Below are 13,784 nucleotides of genomic sequence, written 5' to 3'. Positions count from 1 at the left end.
CCTCCCCCCGTCTATTCCCAAGCACCGGACATTCAAACTACCATCAATCTTGTTAATGAGTCACAACTCACAACTCCCCGGCCGTTATCACTTCACCTTCCTTTTCTAGAAGCTTGTTCGGTCAACTTGGACTTCACCTCGATCTGCGTGAGTTAAACATCTCGAACATGCAGTCGCTCCTCGATATCTGCTCTCCAGTAGTATCTCGAATTTGGGCAAGACGTAATCCACCCTATCAGACCCCCAAGCTGAATACGCTAGCCTGTCTCCCTGTCGAGCTAATGTTATCAATAACTGACTTCCTCCCTCTGGATGATTGGATTTGCACTTCACTCTGCAGTCTTCGACTCTTTGTCATCTTCAACCATCGAACCAATTGCGCCCGGCCGTCAGGAAAAGACAAACTGCCTGTTTTACGCCGACTGGTACTAAAGCGTTATCTTACACCCAAGCTCGAACTCACCCCGAACACTCGCGGTGCCCTGAAAGCACCTCTCTCTTTTCGACCGACGCAAAGATCTGCCCGGAGACACCGGGACTTTGTTTAAGGATGCACCATGTGATGTTTGTTCATGATAGCAGATTGGACCTACTGATTTCTCGACCGGAGCTTGAATTTGGGGGGGAAGCCTTCTCAGATCATGTTCATTTGCAAAGGAAACATGCCAAATCACTTGACACTGTGGCGAACGGCTATATCAATGGATAGGAAGCTCCCAGCTCCACTTGTACTTGTGACAAATACAGTACAGATTCCCGCATTGAAGTTTGTGAATATGGATCTGATTTAGCTCTGGTCCTTACAACGTGGATTAATCTTGACCCTGGTTTGACCCTAGATGACCCTCGATGGAAATTCCATGGCAAAAGTTCGAGACTTACCAAAGTGACACTCGATCCAAACGAGCGGAAAGACAGTCCGCGGGTCTATTTTGAAATTGTGTCGTCTCGGTCGTTGGCGGCCTTGCGGTCATGCAACCTTTCCTACCTCAGGGACCAGCAATACAAGAAGGTTATGCTTCGAATTTATCTGGGCAAACGCGCTTGGAATCTACCAAATAAAATCTCTTGGGAAAATTACTGGTTTATGTTTTGAGGGTTAGGTGTCGAGCCGCAGGCTGCATGGTCAAAGGCGAAGGAACCTATAAAGCGTGTACGGGAGGCAATTAGAACCATCCACGCAACTTCAGTAATCGCCGCGCTTCCTCCTCTCATCTTACGACATAATCCAGATCGAAGACAATCGCTGTGTCAGGTCTTGGTCTGCTCTCACTTAATCCTAAGAGCCTGAGCTACTCAGAATGCGACTTTAGCTCTGTCAATCATTTCGCCCATCACCGTTTGTGCGCTGCTTCCACACCCGGCCCTCTGGCCATCAACCGACCACCTCGATATCCCGGTCGTTTCATCCGCGTTACGACCCTCCACCATACCACGTCACAATGTCCGTCTGGAATCCCGACAATATCCGCGATGTCGCAGAGTCCGTCGGAATTACCAACCTGAATCACGATGTGACCGAAAATCTGGCACGCGATGTCGAATACCGCGTTGCGCAGGTGTTGGAGGAGGCGCTCAAGTCAATGCGCCATGGCAAACGGACACTCCTCACAACCCAGGACATCTCCCAAGCATTGCGAACCCTTGATGTGGAACCTCTTTATGGCTACGAATCTCTCCGCCCGCTGCGGTTCGGCGAAGCGTCGCTTGGCCCCGGACAGCCACTCTTTTACGTGGAGGATGAGGAGGTAGATTTCGAGAAGCTCATCAATGCTCCGTTGCCCAAGGTCCCCCGAGAGGTCTCTTTTACCGGTAAGTGAATTTACCCCGGGGTCGGCTCTGAAGCTTACTGACATCGCACACAGGCCATTGGCTCGCCGTCGAGGGCGTCCAGCCTTCTATTCCTCAGAATCCGACCGCGGCAGACTCTCGCAACCTTGAACTCGCATCCAAGGGTCCTAATGCCAACCAAACCCTACAAGCCATGAGTGGCGCTGGTGACGTGGCCGTGAAACCGTTGGTGAAGCATGTCCTCTCCAAGGAGCTCCAGTTGTACTTCGAGAAGGTCTGCAGTGCTTTCTTGGATGAGACAAGTGAGGAATACCGGACCTCCGGATATGCCAGTCTTAAAGAGGACCCTGGCCTGCACCAACTAGTCCCGTACTTTGTGCAATTTATTGCCGAGAAGGTCACACACAGTCTTAAGGATGTCTTTGTGCTGACCCAGGTGATGCACATGGCCGAGGCCTTGGTGCAGAACCCATCTCTCTACGTTGACCCTTATGTGAGCTTTTTTCCCCACTCTACATTGATTTCGGACAACTGACCGTAGTAGGTTGCTTCTCTTGTCCCCTCCATCTTGACCTGTCTGATCGGCCGCCAACTTGGTGGAGCCGCTGACCTGGCCGAACAATTTGCTCTCCGAGACCTCGCTGCCTCATTGCTTAGCCTCATCGCGAAGAAATACTCCCAATCATCCCATATGCTCAAGCCCCGCCTGGTGCGGTCATGCCTCAAGAGCTTCCTCGACCCCTCCAAGCCCTTCGGCGCCCACTATGGTGCTGTGATTGGATTACAAGCCGTGGGTGGTGCGGAAGTGGTGCGGATTCTCATGATTCCCAATCTTCGTGAGTACTCCAAACTACTTAGTGATGGTCTCGAAGATTCAGCTCGTCGACCCGCGGCCGAGCGCGTGCTGAACGCTCTTCTCGGCGTTCTGGCTTCGCTCCGAGACGGGCAGGTCTCGTTGGCCAATGGTCACCCTGCTACCGTCACGGACGATCTGCGCACGCAGTTGACTGAGAAGGTCGGAGACCTTATTGCCAGCAGGATTGCCGAGGTAAATGAGGTGCAGCTGGCCCAGCTGGTTTTGGACGCATAGGCGTTTCTCTTGTATCATTTCAAAACATAGTGAGGGAAAGTGGCTCTCTGGTCCCTCCCGGCAGGTATGGCGTTACTATTTTTACCAGGCGTTACGGGGCTCTTTACACGTGTCATTGGTATCTCTGGACTTTTTGATAAATGAAATATACACAATAATTGGCCACTTGCAATTCAATAGCTACTTGGGCAACTCTATGTAGAGGATTTCCTCCGCGTTATGGGGTCTTTCCTATATGAGCTACCGCCGCTTTTATGAGGGCGCTTAGAGCTAGGCTCCGTGAGCTACTTAGAGTAAGAACGAGCTAAATCTCTAAATAAGTAGATTGGCTAATCGGTGATTGAAGACTTATTAGAGGCGTCTGTTAGGTACTTAGTCCATGAGAATAGGCGTGGTCGCGGATTCAGGCAAGGTAAGTGAAATTCTTCCATCGATCCATCCACTGTACGTCGAGTTCAGTGGCTGGCTGGGTTCTATTCTCTTGTTCTGAATATAGAGTATCTTATGTAGAATTGTATAACTAAATCAAAGAAAGTCTATGCCCGTTCCGTATAATTATACCCCTAGTTTACTACTCTTTGAATCTTTGGAATTATTTTTTTATAGAAAATCAATGTATAGTTGCTTTCCGGTAGATCGCTTATCGCATTCAGTCAGGGACCGGAAAGCTTATTCTGCCTATTTTCACCGCTCGTGTGAGTTTCCAGGATTCTCGCCTGATTGCAGTCATTGCCCTCCACACCACAATCGAGGTATCGTCCTTGACGATCTAAATTACGTGTACTTGCCCTCTTGTTCCTCTGGTGTGTTACTCTCCATTTTCGGCATAGCAATCGTGTCCGTGGCGTAGGGCACACAAACTAATCGGATCGCCATTCCCTGATGTCAGACAGATTTTGATCCGTCGCCGCCCCACGAGCGCGGGTCCACAGACAAAATCGCGCATTACCAACCAAACTGCGCCGGCAAACATTTTGCAGCTGTCAACCACCTCCAGCTGAGGTCCCCGATCAGACCACGGCCGTGTTTTGACCAAGGAAACCCTTAAGAGAACGCCTTCTATCTCTGCCATCCCTGAGCAATCAATTCTCGGGCACTCATCAGGCTCCAGAGACAAAGTCCTCCTTTGTACTCGCTGATGTACACGACTGTGGCTTCCCACGACATCGTGCAAATCTAAGCTGAATTTCCTTTCATATCTTCCATGAGCTCGAAGGATCTTTTGCGATTTTTGTCCAAGCCCGCAAAGTAGGTGTTTTTTTTTTCGTCATTACCCCTCACTTGGCGGCTGCGAGCAAAAAAAGAAAATATCCACAGGGTCCTGTTTTCAAGCGATTGCTCCGCAACGAAGTCTTGTCTTTTAATTTTCAACCTGGCATTCTGTTGACACAGTATGGGGTTCTCGTTTCATTCACCTTTCTTGTACTAATTGGACTTTTACCATCACCAGGCCTCGATAGCACGACTCCCGCAAGTCGTCTCCATCTCCAACTTTTATCCATTCCCCTTTCAACAAGCAGATACTCTCGTCTGCTAGACCCGATACTCTGACCAGTATCGGTATCTTCCAGAACGAGGGTACCGGACTGAACGTCAACATTTCTTGCCGCAGCTTTTTCCTCTCCTACGCCTTCCTACCTCCTTAGCAGCCCTTCAGGTTGTTTAGGATTTACAACTGCCTGGTCTGTCCAGCTACAAATCGTCCTAAGGGCCTTCTCTTCTCAGACGGGCATTGCCCCCTTGTTCGTCTGGGTAAGTAGACAGTGCTTCTAAAGCCTTTTTGTCTTCAACAACAAGCGGTACCAAGGGCGGTCCGACCTCATACTATTCTCAACTCCGTTCAAATCGCAAATTATTAGGCTTCGGCTGCTAAAATCTACGGACATGGTTCACGTCGGCATTCCCAAGAACTATACCGCGTCCCCGTCGTCGTTTGGTGGAACCTCTCTGACTATCAACTATGATGCGACTCAGGATCTTGACTCCAGCAATGCCTTTGAAGGTCTGTCAACCATGCCCTCTTCTTGCTTGCTGCAATGCTAACTTCTTTAACTAGGCCCTGAGAAGCTGCTCGAGGTCTGGTTTGCGCCGTCTGCCACTGAACTTGGCGACGCAGGCCCCGAAGGTCTGAAGAAGGTTCCCAGTGACATTTGGAAGGATATGTTGGACCTCGTCAACTGCCAGGTACTCTCGATTGTCTCCTCCGATGACGTGGACGCCTATCTTTTGTCCGAGTCCAGCATGTTCGTCTGGCCGCACAAGCTCATCCTGAAGACATGCGGTACCACCACTCTGCTGTCGGGTCTCCCGCGCATCTTGGAGATTGCCGCTCTGTTTGCCGGCTTTTCTCGTGCGACGGCCCCACCGTCTCGTGGAATTACTGTGGCCGCTGCTCCCTATCGCGTCTTCTACAGCCGTAAGAACTTTTTGTTCCCCGATCGTCAGCGTGGCCCTCATCGCAGCTGGCGCGATGAGGTTCGCAACATGGACAAATTGTTTCAAAACGGCAGTGCCTACATGATCGGCAAGATGAACGGAGAGCACTGGTACTTGTATCTGACTGAGCCTCACACTCTGCTCACCCCTCCGGCGAGCCCTACGGAGGAAGTTAACTTTACCGAGACCGAGACCAAGGTTCTCAGCTTCCCCAAGCCTGCTCCTATTGCCTCCTGTGATGAGTACGATGAGACTCTTGAGGTCTTGATGACCGATCTAGAAGAGGAGAACGCCAAGCAGTTCTACCTTGACAATGCCGCCGCTGTGGCCGAGAAGCGCTACCTCAACTTCGACAAGGACGAGGGTATTGAGCATGTTGATGTCTTTAGCAACGGCTCTGACCTGGATGACCCTGAGGTCCAGGGTGATCGCACTCTGCCGCCGGAGCTGACCACCGAGGGCCACGCCCTGGGAACTGTTGTTTCCGAGGCATGCGGTCTGTCGGATGTCTACCCTAAGAGCAAGTTCCCGGATGCTCGCATTGATGCGTATCTCTTCACCCCCTGCGGCTTCTCCGCCAACGGTGTGGTTCCTGCTCCGGACAACAAGGCTCCGACCCACTACTTTACCGTGCACGTCACTCCGGAGCCTCACTGCTCGTACGCATCCTTCGAGACCAACGTTCCGCATTCACAGAACGGCAAGACCACTTCGGACATCATCCAGCAAGTCGTGGACATCTTCAAGCCGGGCCGTTTCAGCATCACCCTGTTTGAGACCAAGCCTGAACTTGACGAGGCTGACGCCAATGGTTTCTACGAGGCTCACCAACGCCTCGCTATGCGTCGCAGTCCTAAGATGGAGCACATTGAGGGATATCGTCGCATTGACCGTATCGTTCACGACCTGAATGGCTACGATCTTGTGTTTCGCTACTATGAGCGCAACGACTGGAAAGGGGGGGCACCTCGGCTTGGAGAGAAGTTCTGAGAGCGCTGTTGCTGAGGCTCTCAGGCACTGACAATTTTGCTGTCCTCTTGGGTCCCTTTCCATCGTTCTGCTCATCGTTCATTTGGCGAAACACATTCTGTCTTTATCGCAGTGTTTTTGAGATTCATGTTCATTTGCTTTCCTGTCTTGACATCTTGCGCAGCGTTGCATAATCTATGCGCTCAGCGCCTCGTTCTGTTTCAGCTGGATCATATCAGCGATCACTTTCGGGTCTCTGCTCTTGTGACTTAGTCATTCATTAACCATAAATGAGTTTTCGATTTCAATTTCGTTTAACGTGTTAAGCAAATCCGAACATTCATATAATCGTAAACTTGCAAGGTTGCAAGTATTTGTACCACGGAGGTCCGCCACTCCGCAATCACTATTGAGGACCCAAAAAGGAAGGCGGTATGCCCGATTTCAGCACCGCGACTTTGAGATGAAATCGCCCATCGTCCGCGATGAAGCCTACAGCTTCGTCTCCGGCAACGACCGGGTTGAATTGGCGAAATCAACCCCATTCTGGTGATAACCAGCACTCTCACTATCCTGGCCCAACTCTCCGGTTCCATCTGCAGATCACTTCGTGCCTCTCCAACAAACCCATCACGACACCGGTGAAGCTTATCGAACCCGCAGCACCTCGCCCGTTTGGAGCAAACCCCCTCAGTTTCATCTCGAGTGCTTGTTTCTCATCCAACACGTGTCTTGCGACTTCACCACAGGGGACTTGACTCGCTCACTTCTCCCATCAACTTTTCACAATGTCATCACCACCACCATATCAAACTCCTACCAACCTCCTCAAACGACCCTCCGTCTCCTCAGCGGTATCACAGCCTATTATCAAAAAGGCGCGCATGCACCCTCTTCGCCAGACCTCGTTCCCGACTCTCGAAGCAGAGCGCAGTTTCGGCGCAGCTAGCGACGCAGGCAGTGTAACGGGCAGTTACACCGGAAGTCTAGGCGGAGGCAGCGCAGATGGGGTATTTGCCGGGGCAGCGCGCGGAAAAAAGCGCGGCCGCAAAAGCAAGGCTGAGAAAGAACGCGAGCGCGAGCGCGAGGATGCTCTCAGTTCCAGAGCTGGTGATGGTCGATTAGGATCTGCCGATGCCGAGGGCTCAGTACGAGGTATGGGCGGCGGTGGTGGAGGTGGTGATGATGGTGATGACGATGACGATGACGATGAGGGAGAGCTTTTGGGCCGTGAAGAGGGCACGACCGATACGGAGGCTGAGAAGAAGAACCTTGCGTACGTTCCTCTTCCAATTGCTGTTTTGGATTTTACGATGTGGACTGGAAGCTAACGATTGGTTTTTGGTATCAGGATTCTGGTTGATGCGTTTAATCCCATGCAATCTGAGCGATATGACTTATTCAAGCGTGCGAAGCTGCGCAAGGAATCACTTCGTCGTATCGTCAACCATGCACTCTCACAATCAGTCCCAGCAAGTGTTGTTACCACAGTCAACGGTTTTACCAAGGTCTTCGCTGGTGAGATGGTCGAAAAGGCGCGAACCGTGCAGGCCGAATGGGCCGTCGCACACGATCAAGCTGCGCTGGCCGAATTCGAGGCCGAAGAGCAAGCTGCCGAGACGAGAGCACAGGCCAGAACTCAGGCCCAAGCCCAAGCTACACAGTCCAATACAGGAACGCCTACGCCATCTGGAACACCTGGTTCCGGGGTCAGCAACGGTATCAAGAAAGAGTCCGACGCAGACCAAGCCAGACCCTCGGCCACTCCTGTCCACAACCCCAACGCTGTATCATCACCTTCCCCATCATTGCACCAACTCGGCCTATCGTCGGCACCTCTACGCCCACGACGCGAATTCCGACCCCCGCCCAACCCTCACAGGGGCCAACTTCTACCTGCACACCTGCGTGAAGCGCTACGACGCTCAAAACGTGATGGTGAAGGTGGAGGTGTTGGCTTCTCGGGGATGAGCCTGGACAATTTGGGAGTCAAGGGTTCAGTCACTTGGAACGCGGGTCCTGTTGGTGGCCGTAGAATCTTCCGCTAATGAGCTCTTTCTTACTTTTCTTTTCACTGCATAGGCGTTTTCGGCTGGGGAGAGGGGTCTTGCTTTTTTGGATTCCACGCTTCATGATTTCGTCGAAGCATCATGCATAGCTGCTGGATTATCATTGTTCTATACCTAGTGATTTACGGGACATCAAAATTGATACCATCTAGATTTATGCCAAAGGTAGACACCCGGTGCCAATTCGGGTGGAGCTACAGCCCCGTCCTCGTAGGCCTCGGTAGCCCTAACCTAGAACCTACATTCCGACTATGTGATGGGAATCTGATCGGTTTCACCCCGCCGATCCTGCAGTGCCACCATTCCTAGCCCGAGGAGTGGTGTCACCTGTCTATTTGATGATAATTACCAACAACATGGAAAAGTAAACGACCTCGAAACTAAACAGAACCCGCATCCCGTAAACGGTCCCTGCCGACAGCAGAGACCCTGCTTCCGTCCGCTGCAAGGAGCCCAACGCCTACCTCATTCACAATGCAAGACGGACGCCTTGACTCTCCTGGCATACCTTTTTGGTATGCATCCTTCCTCGATTCGCGTCATGATCGACAATGCCCGCATCCCTCGCCCACGGCCAGCATATCCGATTGCCTCTCGGCCTTTCGTTCGACTGCGTGGGCGCATATTCATCGCGTCATTGGATCCAGAAATAGACTCATGTGTTTCGGCTCGATTGCTGGCTACGGTGGCCGCGTTGGCTCCTGAAGAAGGAGTCGCGTGCCCCTTCTTTCTTGGCAGGTCTGATACGCGTGGATGAAGATTAGTTAGGGAGGTCCTGGCTCTCGTGGGATGATCATTTTCTTTCTTTTGGGTTTGCTCGTGTGGTGTTGTCTTTTCTGGTCCTGACTCAATTTCGACCTCTTCAGAGGATTTGGAGCCCCTCATGGTTCTCGGTTCTTGATACTTGAAAACTACCATTCTTTTATACAATGACTTTCGCCAAGCCGACGCATCTCTACACTCGTTTGAGGGAAACCATCCCAACAGTCCTGCCATGGAGTCAGGGCAGCGCCTCGGAGAAGGGAGACCCGAGGAAAAGCGTCAAGTGGATTGATGTATGAATACCACTCAGCTCCATGAAGAGCTATCACTCACTAACTACGGTCTTTATACGGTGTAGGGTCTTCGAGGAATCGCTTCCTTTCTAGTCGTTCTCACCCACCTAGCCCGTGCTTGGGACTACGACCTCTTTGCACCCCGAGACAACGAAGACGCAACTCCACGAGTCCTACAATGGCCCATTCTTCGCATCCCCTGGCAGGGTCGTGTCGGGGTCACTATATTTGCATTTCTGACGGGCTACGTCTGCGCTCTGAAACCTATCAAGCAATCTCGAGGCGGCGATACAGCAGCTTCATTCACGACCGTCGCTAAGAGCGCGTTTCGCAGGCCACCGCGGTTGATATTCCCTGCCACTATTGCTATGATTATATCGTGGGTTATTGCGCAATTCGGTGGCTTCATCGTCGCAAATAGATCTGATTGCTGGTGGTGTCGATATGCCGCTCCGGAACTGGAAGATTCTCTCTGGAAAGAGATTATTCGTTTAGGACAGAATTTCATGTCAACCTGGACGACTGGGTATATGGTGTACGATGATCACCAATGGGCTCTTCTGCCTCTCCTGAAAGCATCCATGTTGGTGTATATTCTTCTCGTTGCCACGATGTTTATGAAATTCCGGTATCGGATGGTTGTTTACATTGGTATGATGTTATACTTTCACCAGGATGCTGCGAAGAACACAGGTGAGTATTTTCTCCAATTGACAATAGCTGCGAGATAATGGTGCTGACTCGCATGCAGAAACTTTCCAAATCCAAGCCATCTACGGCATGCTCCTCAGCGACCTATCGCACAGCATAACTCTCAAAAATTGGATCGAGAACCACCCGTACGGACGCAAAATGATTACCGCGCCTCTTGCAATCTTCGGCCTCTTGATAGCCTCCTACCCAGGCGACCATCCCGAATGGTCGGGCTGGTCGAACACCATGTTCGACATAGCACAATATATCTTCCCTCCCGAAGTCAATGTTGGCAAACGTTATACCGCAATCGGAATCGACATGATCATCCTAGCAATATATTTCTCTCCGTCGACAAAACATTTCCTCGCAAACCGACTTTTGCTCTGGTTGGGTAAGCAGAGTTTTGCTGTGTACTTAGTTCACGGCACCATGCTGCGCGTCATTCTTGTTTGGATGTTGTATGGAATTACGGGTCAGCCTTGGGAGGGGGCTGAGGCGGATACTGATGATGTGAGGGACTGGCTCCCGATTCGACCGCCGTGGGTTGTGGCTATTAGTATCCCTATTTGGATTGGGATGGTTTATGCTGTTGCGGCGGCTTGGACTGCATATGTAGATCCGTTATGTGCTCGGATGACCCAGAAGTTGGAGAAGGCTGTTTTTGTGGATGATGAGCAAGCAGGTTTACCGCTGCCTGCTGTCTCTATTCCTATGCAGACTTCGTGATTTATCTCTTTTGTTCTTTGCATGAGTTGGTCTTCTGATCTTATGGTTCATCTTTATAAGGTATACGGCTCTATGGGGTTCTTTTTGAAGCATTATGGAAATAGATTAGGCGTTTGCATTGGGAAGAATGGTTTATATCGTTGCTGTGAATACATTGGACTTCCATCAATCTTATACATCGCCCGAATCTTGTATCAACTATAGAACACTAGCACGTGCCTAATTATAATAAACCTGGGGCTGCAGCCTTCAGACAGTTGAATGTTCCAATTTCCTTATTAGCGTACCTATGGCTCCACAACGCCATTGTGCAATGGCAAACGGCTTCTCGCGTATATGGATCACACTGCGTGGCTTGTTGTGTGTCATGGGTATATACGTACCTCGAGAAGGGATAACTTGAACTGCACGGATCACAATAGCAATGCGTATTTGCAGCATGGTACGATAAATATCTTTAAATGTATCTGTCTCCTGTCTATTCATAAAGCTCCCAGTGTCGAACAATGATTAGTTTATCTCGCTAGACGAATATGAACCAGCATCATTCGAAGTCCCTTGCTGTTCAATTCCGTTGAGAATATAGCGGAACCAGCAACTCAATGAAGATTATTCAAAAGGGGCAGCCGTGATTTATCCTCCCATACGTGTTCGAAGTCATTAAGAAAACACAGTGGAAAGAATAACAAGAAGAGGTCTAAGACCTTTTGTTAGAAAAGCTCGGAAATATGTCGGAGAAAAACCTGAAGAATCAAGTGTGAAGGCCCCCTTAGATCATATTCTCAGTCAGGCTGTACAGTCGTTTGCTTGGAGTGATACTATTTTCCTCTGATAAGAAATTGGAGGTCCGTATCATCGAGATATTGAATGAAAGCACGATAATTATAGTAGAGTATGGATGAATTGAAGTCTAGTCCAAGAATACATCAAATCAGAATGCAAAGTACAGCGCCATATTGTACAGGTTATACACATCAAGCAAAATCACTTTCGCCGAATCTGGTTGTTGACCGCGGCCTCACGCTGCTTCTGCCAAGAAGCCTTCGCCTTCTCCCGCTCAGCGGCAAGCGCCTTCAGATGGGCTTGGCGGCGAGCTTCGTTGCGCTCTTCGCGAGCAAAGGCATCAGCCGACTGTCTCTCTCTCTCATATTCTTCGGCCTTTCTGTGCTGCGCCTCGGACATCCGAGGTGGTTCAATGGGTGAGCCGTCGCGATTCGTTGTAGGTTGGCCCTTCATAGACTTGATTGACTTTGAGGCCTCGGTTTGCCAGTTGCTCAATCCCTTCTTTGACTTATCGAGGAATTGATCAATAGAACTGACGTTTGTATAGCTTTTCGGGGCTTCATCTTTCTGGGTCGGGTTCTGGGACTCGGCCAAGAGGCGCTTTTCCTCTGCAATGCGATCCTGAAGTCGCGTCAGGGCTGTACTTGGGCCCCTTTTAGACGCGGGACCGGTGGGAGCAATAGTGGGGATGGTCAGATTGAACATGTTTCGGAACCAGCGTTCGTGCAATACACTGGACTGAGCCAAGGCAAAGATACCGGTAGTCACGAAATAAAGTTGCAGAGCCGCCGGCTGCCAGGCCATGAAAAGGAAAGAGAATGCAGGGAAAACATAAAGAATGGCTTTGCCAGGGCCTTTCAAAATGTCCATCGTACCGGACTCGCCTCCTTTCTGTGATCGTGATTAGCAGTTGGTACCAAGGCGAAATTTAGAAAGCGACAAACCTTGAATGTCAAGTACATGGCAGCCGAAGTCATCATGGGAAGAAAGTAGTAGGGATCGCACAGTGTGAGGTCCTTGATCCAGAAGAAGGACTCATCCAACAAACCTGGCAAAGGTAGGCTGGTCATGCCCCGAGTGGCTCTGAAAATACCGAAACCAAGTGGAATCTGTAGCATGGGAAGCACTGTTTTCCACCACTTGATGCCATGTGCCTTGTGGATTTCCTGCATCTCGGCCCTCTTCTGCTGACCCACAGTTTGGTTTCCGCCTTGCAACTCGCGCATCATATCTTCGCGCAGCGGAGTAATCACGGGCTTCAAGTTGTGCATTCTGGCACCTTGATCGGAAGCACCGAGCATGAATGGAAGCAAGGAAGCGCGGATTAAAAAGCCAGTACCGATAATGGCAGCCCACCATGGCAGTCCTCCCCAGATGTGAATATGTTCAATTATCCATTGCGTGAACGCGGAGGTACCCCAGCCATAGTCCAATCCAAGATCTCCCTTCAGATATCCGATTCTTTCGGGGAGTGTCGAGAGATCAAAATCGGACAGGTCTGTCGATTCAACAATTCCGGTTGGGCTGGTCGTGGTCTCGTGAACGGGAGGGGGTGCCGGCTCGGGCATGGAGGACTTGAAACGGATCGCGGCCGGGCCAGCAGCAAGAGATGCTTTGCGCCAGGTGACCCCAGAAGATGCCAAAGTCAATTGGCTTACTTGACCGGGAACTCGAAGGCGCAGCGACCGAACGGTTGATATCTGCGCGAGATCAGTCAACTTCAACTTCCGAAACTACCCCGGAGTCTCCAGGAACGACGAACGGATCGAGTGGATTGGGGAACCGCAGTCACCCGTTGCCGGAAAATGGCAGCAGCCACACCGGGCCCTTTCAGACCAGCAGCTCCAATCATGGTGGGTGAATTGAGTGATGGAGTGGATGGGAATTGCAAGTCGTGATTATAGCGATTGGAGAGACTTTTTCTGCCGGGCGGAGTGTCGCGGGTAAACAGCCGCGTCTACAGTTGAACATGAGACAAGACGACTTCAACTTGAAATTGGAAAGTTGAAGAAATCAAGATAGGATCGATGTCAATATTTCTAATTAAACTTGAGGAATTCAAATCCCAGTTCGCCAGGCGCCGACTGAGCAGTCTATGTACAGTCTCTTCTTCCCTGGACTAAAGGTATCACTTCAATCAAACATGTACTTGTTCTGTTTCCCGTATCT

General features: G+C 50.7%; 6 protein-coding genes across 6 annotated transcripts; 5 read left to right on the top strand and 1 right to left on the bottom strand.

Annotated features, from left to right (window-relative positions):
* Positions 1-167: 167 nt before the first annotated feature.
* N7443_003921 (Plasma membrane ATPase) lies at positions 168-1,096 on the top strand (the record flags this gene model as incomplete). The annotated part of the gene is made up of 2 exons (XM_056883977.1): positions 168-542; positions 710-1,096. The coding sequence occupies 2 exons, from the start codon at positions 168-170 to the stop codon at positions 1,094-1,096; spliced, it is 762 nt and encodes a 253-aa protein (XP_056742255.1).
* A 346-nt stretch (positions 1,097-1,442) lies between these two features.
* Positions 1,443-2,881, top strand: N7443_003920 (TATA-binding protein-associated factor TAF6; the record flags this gene model as incomplete). Its single annotated transcript, XM_056883976.1, has 3 exons — positions 1,443-1,812; positions 1,866-2,284; positions 2,336-2,881. 3 exons carry the CDS (start codon positions 1,443-1,445, stop codon positions 2,879-2,881), a joined length of 1,335 nt encoding a protein of 444 aa, XP_056742254.1.
* Positions 2,882-4,765: 1,884 nt separating this feature from the next.
* Positions 4,766-6,307, top strand: N7443_003919 (adenosylmethionine decarboxylase SPE2; the record flags this gene model as incomplete). Its single annotated transcript, XM_056883975.1, has 2 exons — positions 4,766-4,883; positions 4,938-6,307. 2 exons carry the CDS (start codon positions 4,766-4,768, stop codon positions 6,305-6,307), a joined length of 1,488 nt encoding a protein of 495 aa, XP_056742253.1.
* A 767-nt stretch (positions 6,308-7,074) lies between these two features.
* On the top strand, positions 7,075-8,334 carry N7443_003918 (transcription initiation factor TFIID subunit 11 family protein; the record flags this gene model as incomplete). The annotated part of the gene is made up of 2 exons (XM_056883974.1): positions 7,075-7,562; positions 7,638-8,334. 2 exons carry the CDS (start codon positions 7,075-7,077, stop codon positions 8,332-8,334), a joined length of 1,185 nt encoding a protein of 394 aa, XP_056742252.1.
* A 950-nt stretch (positions 8,335-9,284) lies between these two features.
* On the top strand, positions 9,285-10,832 carry N7443_003917 (acyltransferase family protein; the record flags this gene model as incomplete). Its single annotated transcript, XM_056883973.1, has 3 exons — positions 9,285-9,410; positions 9,476-10,103; positions 10,162-10,832. 3 exons carry the CDS (start codon positions 9,285-9,287, stop codon positions 10,830-10,832), a joined length of 1,425 nt encoding a protein of 474 aa, XP_056742251.1.
* A 984-nt stretch (positions 10,833-11,816) lies between these two features.
* Positions 11,817-13,467, bottom strand: N7443_003916 (membrane insertase OXA1; the record flags this gene model as incomplete). The annotated part of the gene is made up of 3 exons (XM_056883972.1): positions 11,817-12,506; positions 12,560-13,315; positions 13,378-13,467. The coding sequence occupies 3 exons, from the start codon at positions 13,465-13,467 to the stop codon at positions 11,817-11,819; spliced, it is 1,536 nt and encodes a 511-aa protein (XP_056742250.1).
* Positions 13,468-13,784: the final 317 nt, after the last annotated feature.

This window comes from Penicillium atrosanguineum (genome assembly GCF_028827265.1).
Source record: "Penicillium atrosanguineum strain IBT 20685 chromosome Unknown utg000003l_segment0_segment0, whole genome shotgun sequence".
Classification (NCBI taxonomy): domain Eukaryota; kingdom Fungi; phylum Ascomycota; class Eurotiomycetes; order Eurotiales; family Aspergillaceae; genus Penicillium; species Penicillium atrosanguineum.
The sequence above is the reverse complement of the archived record's forward strand: the minus strand, read 5'-3'. Positions and strand labels throughout refer to the sequence as shown.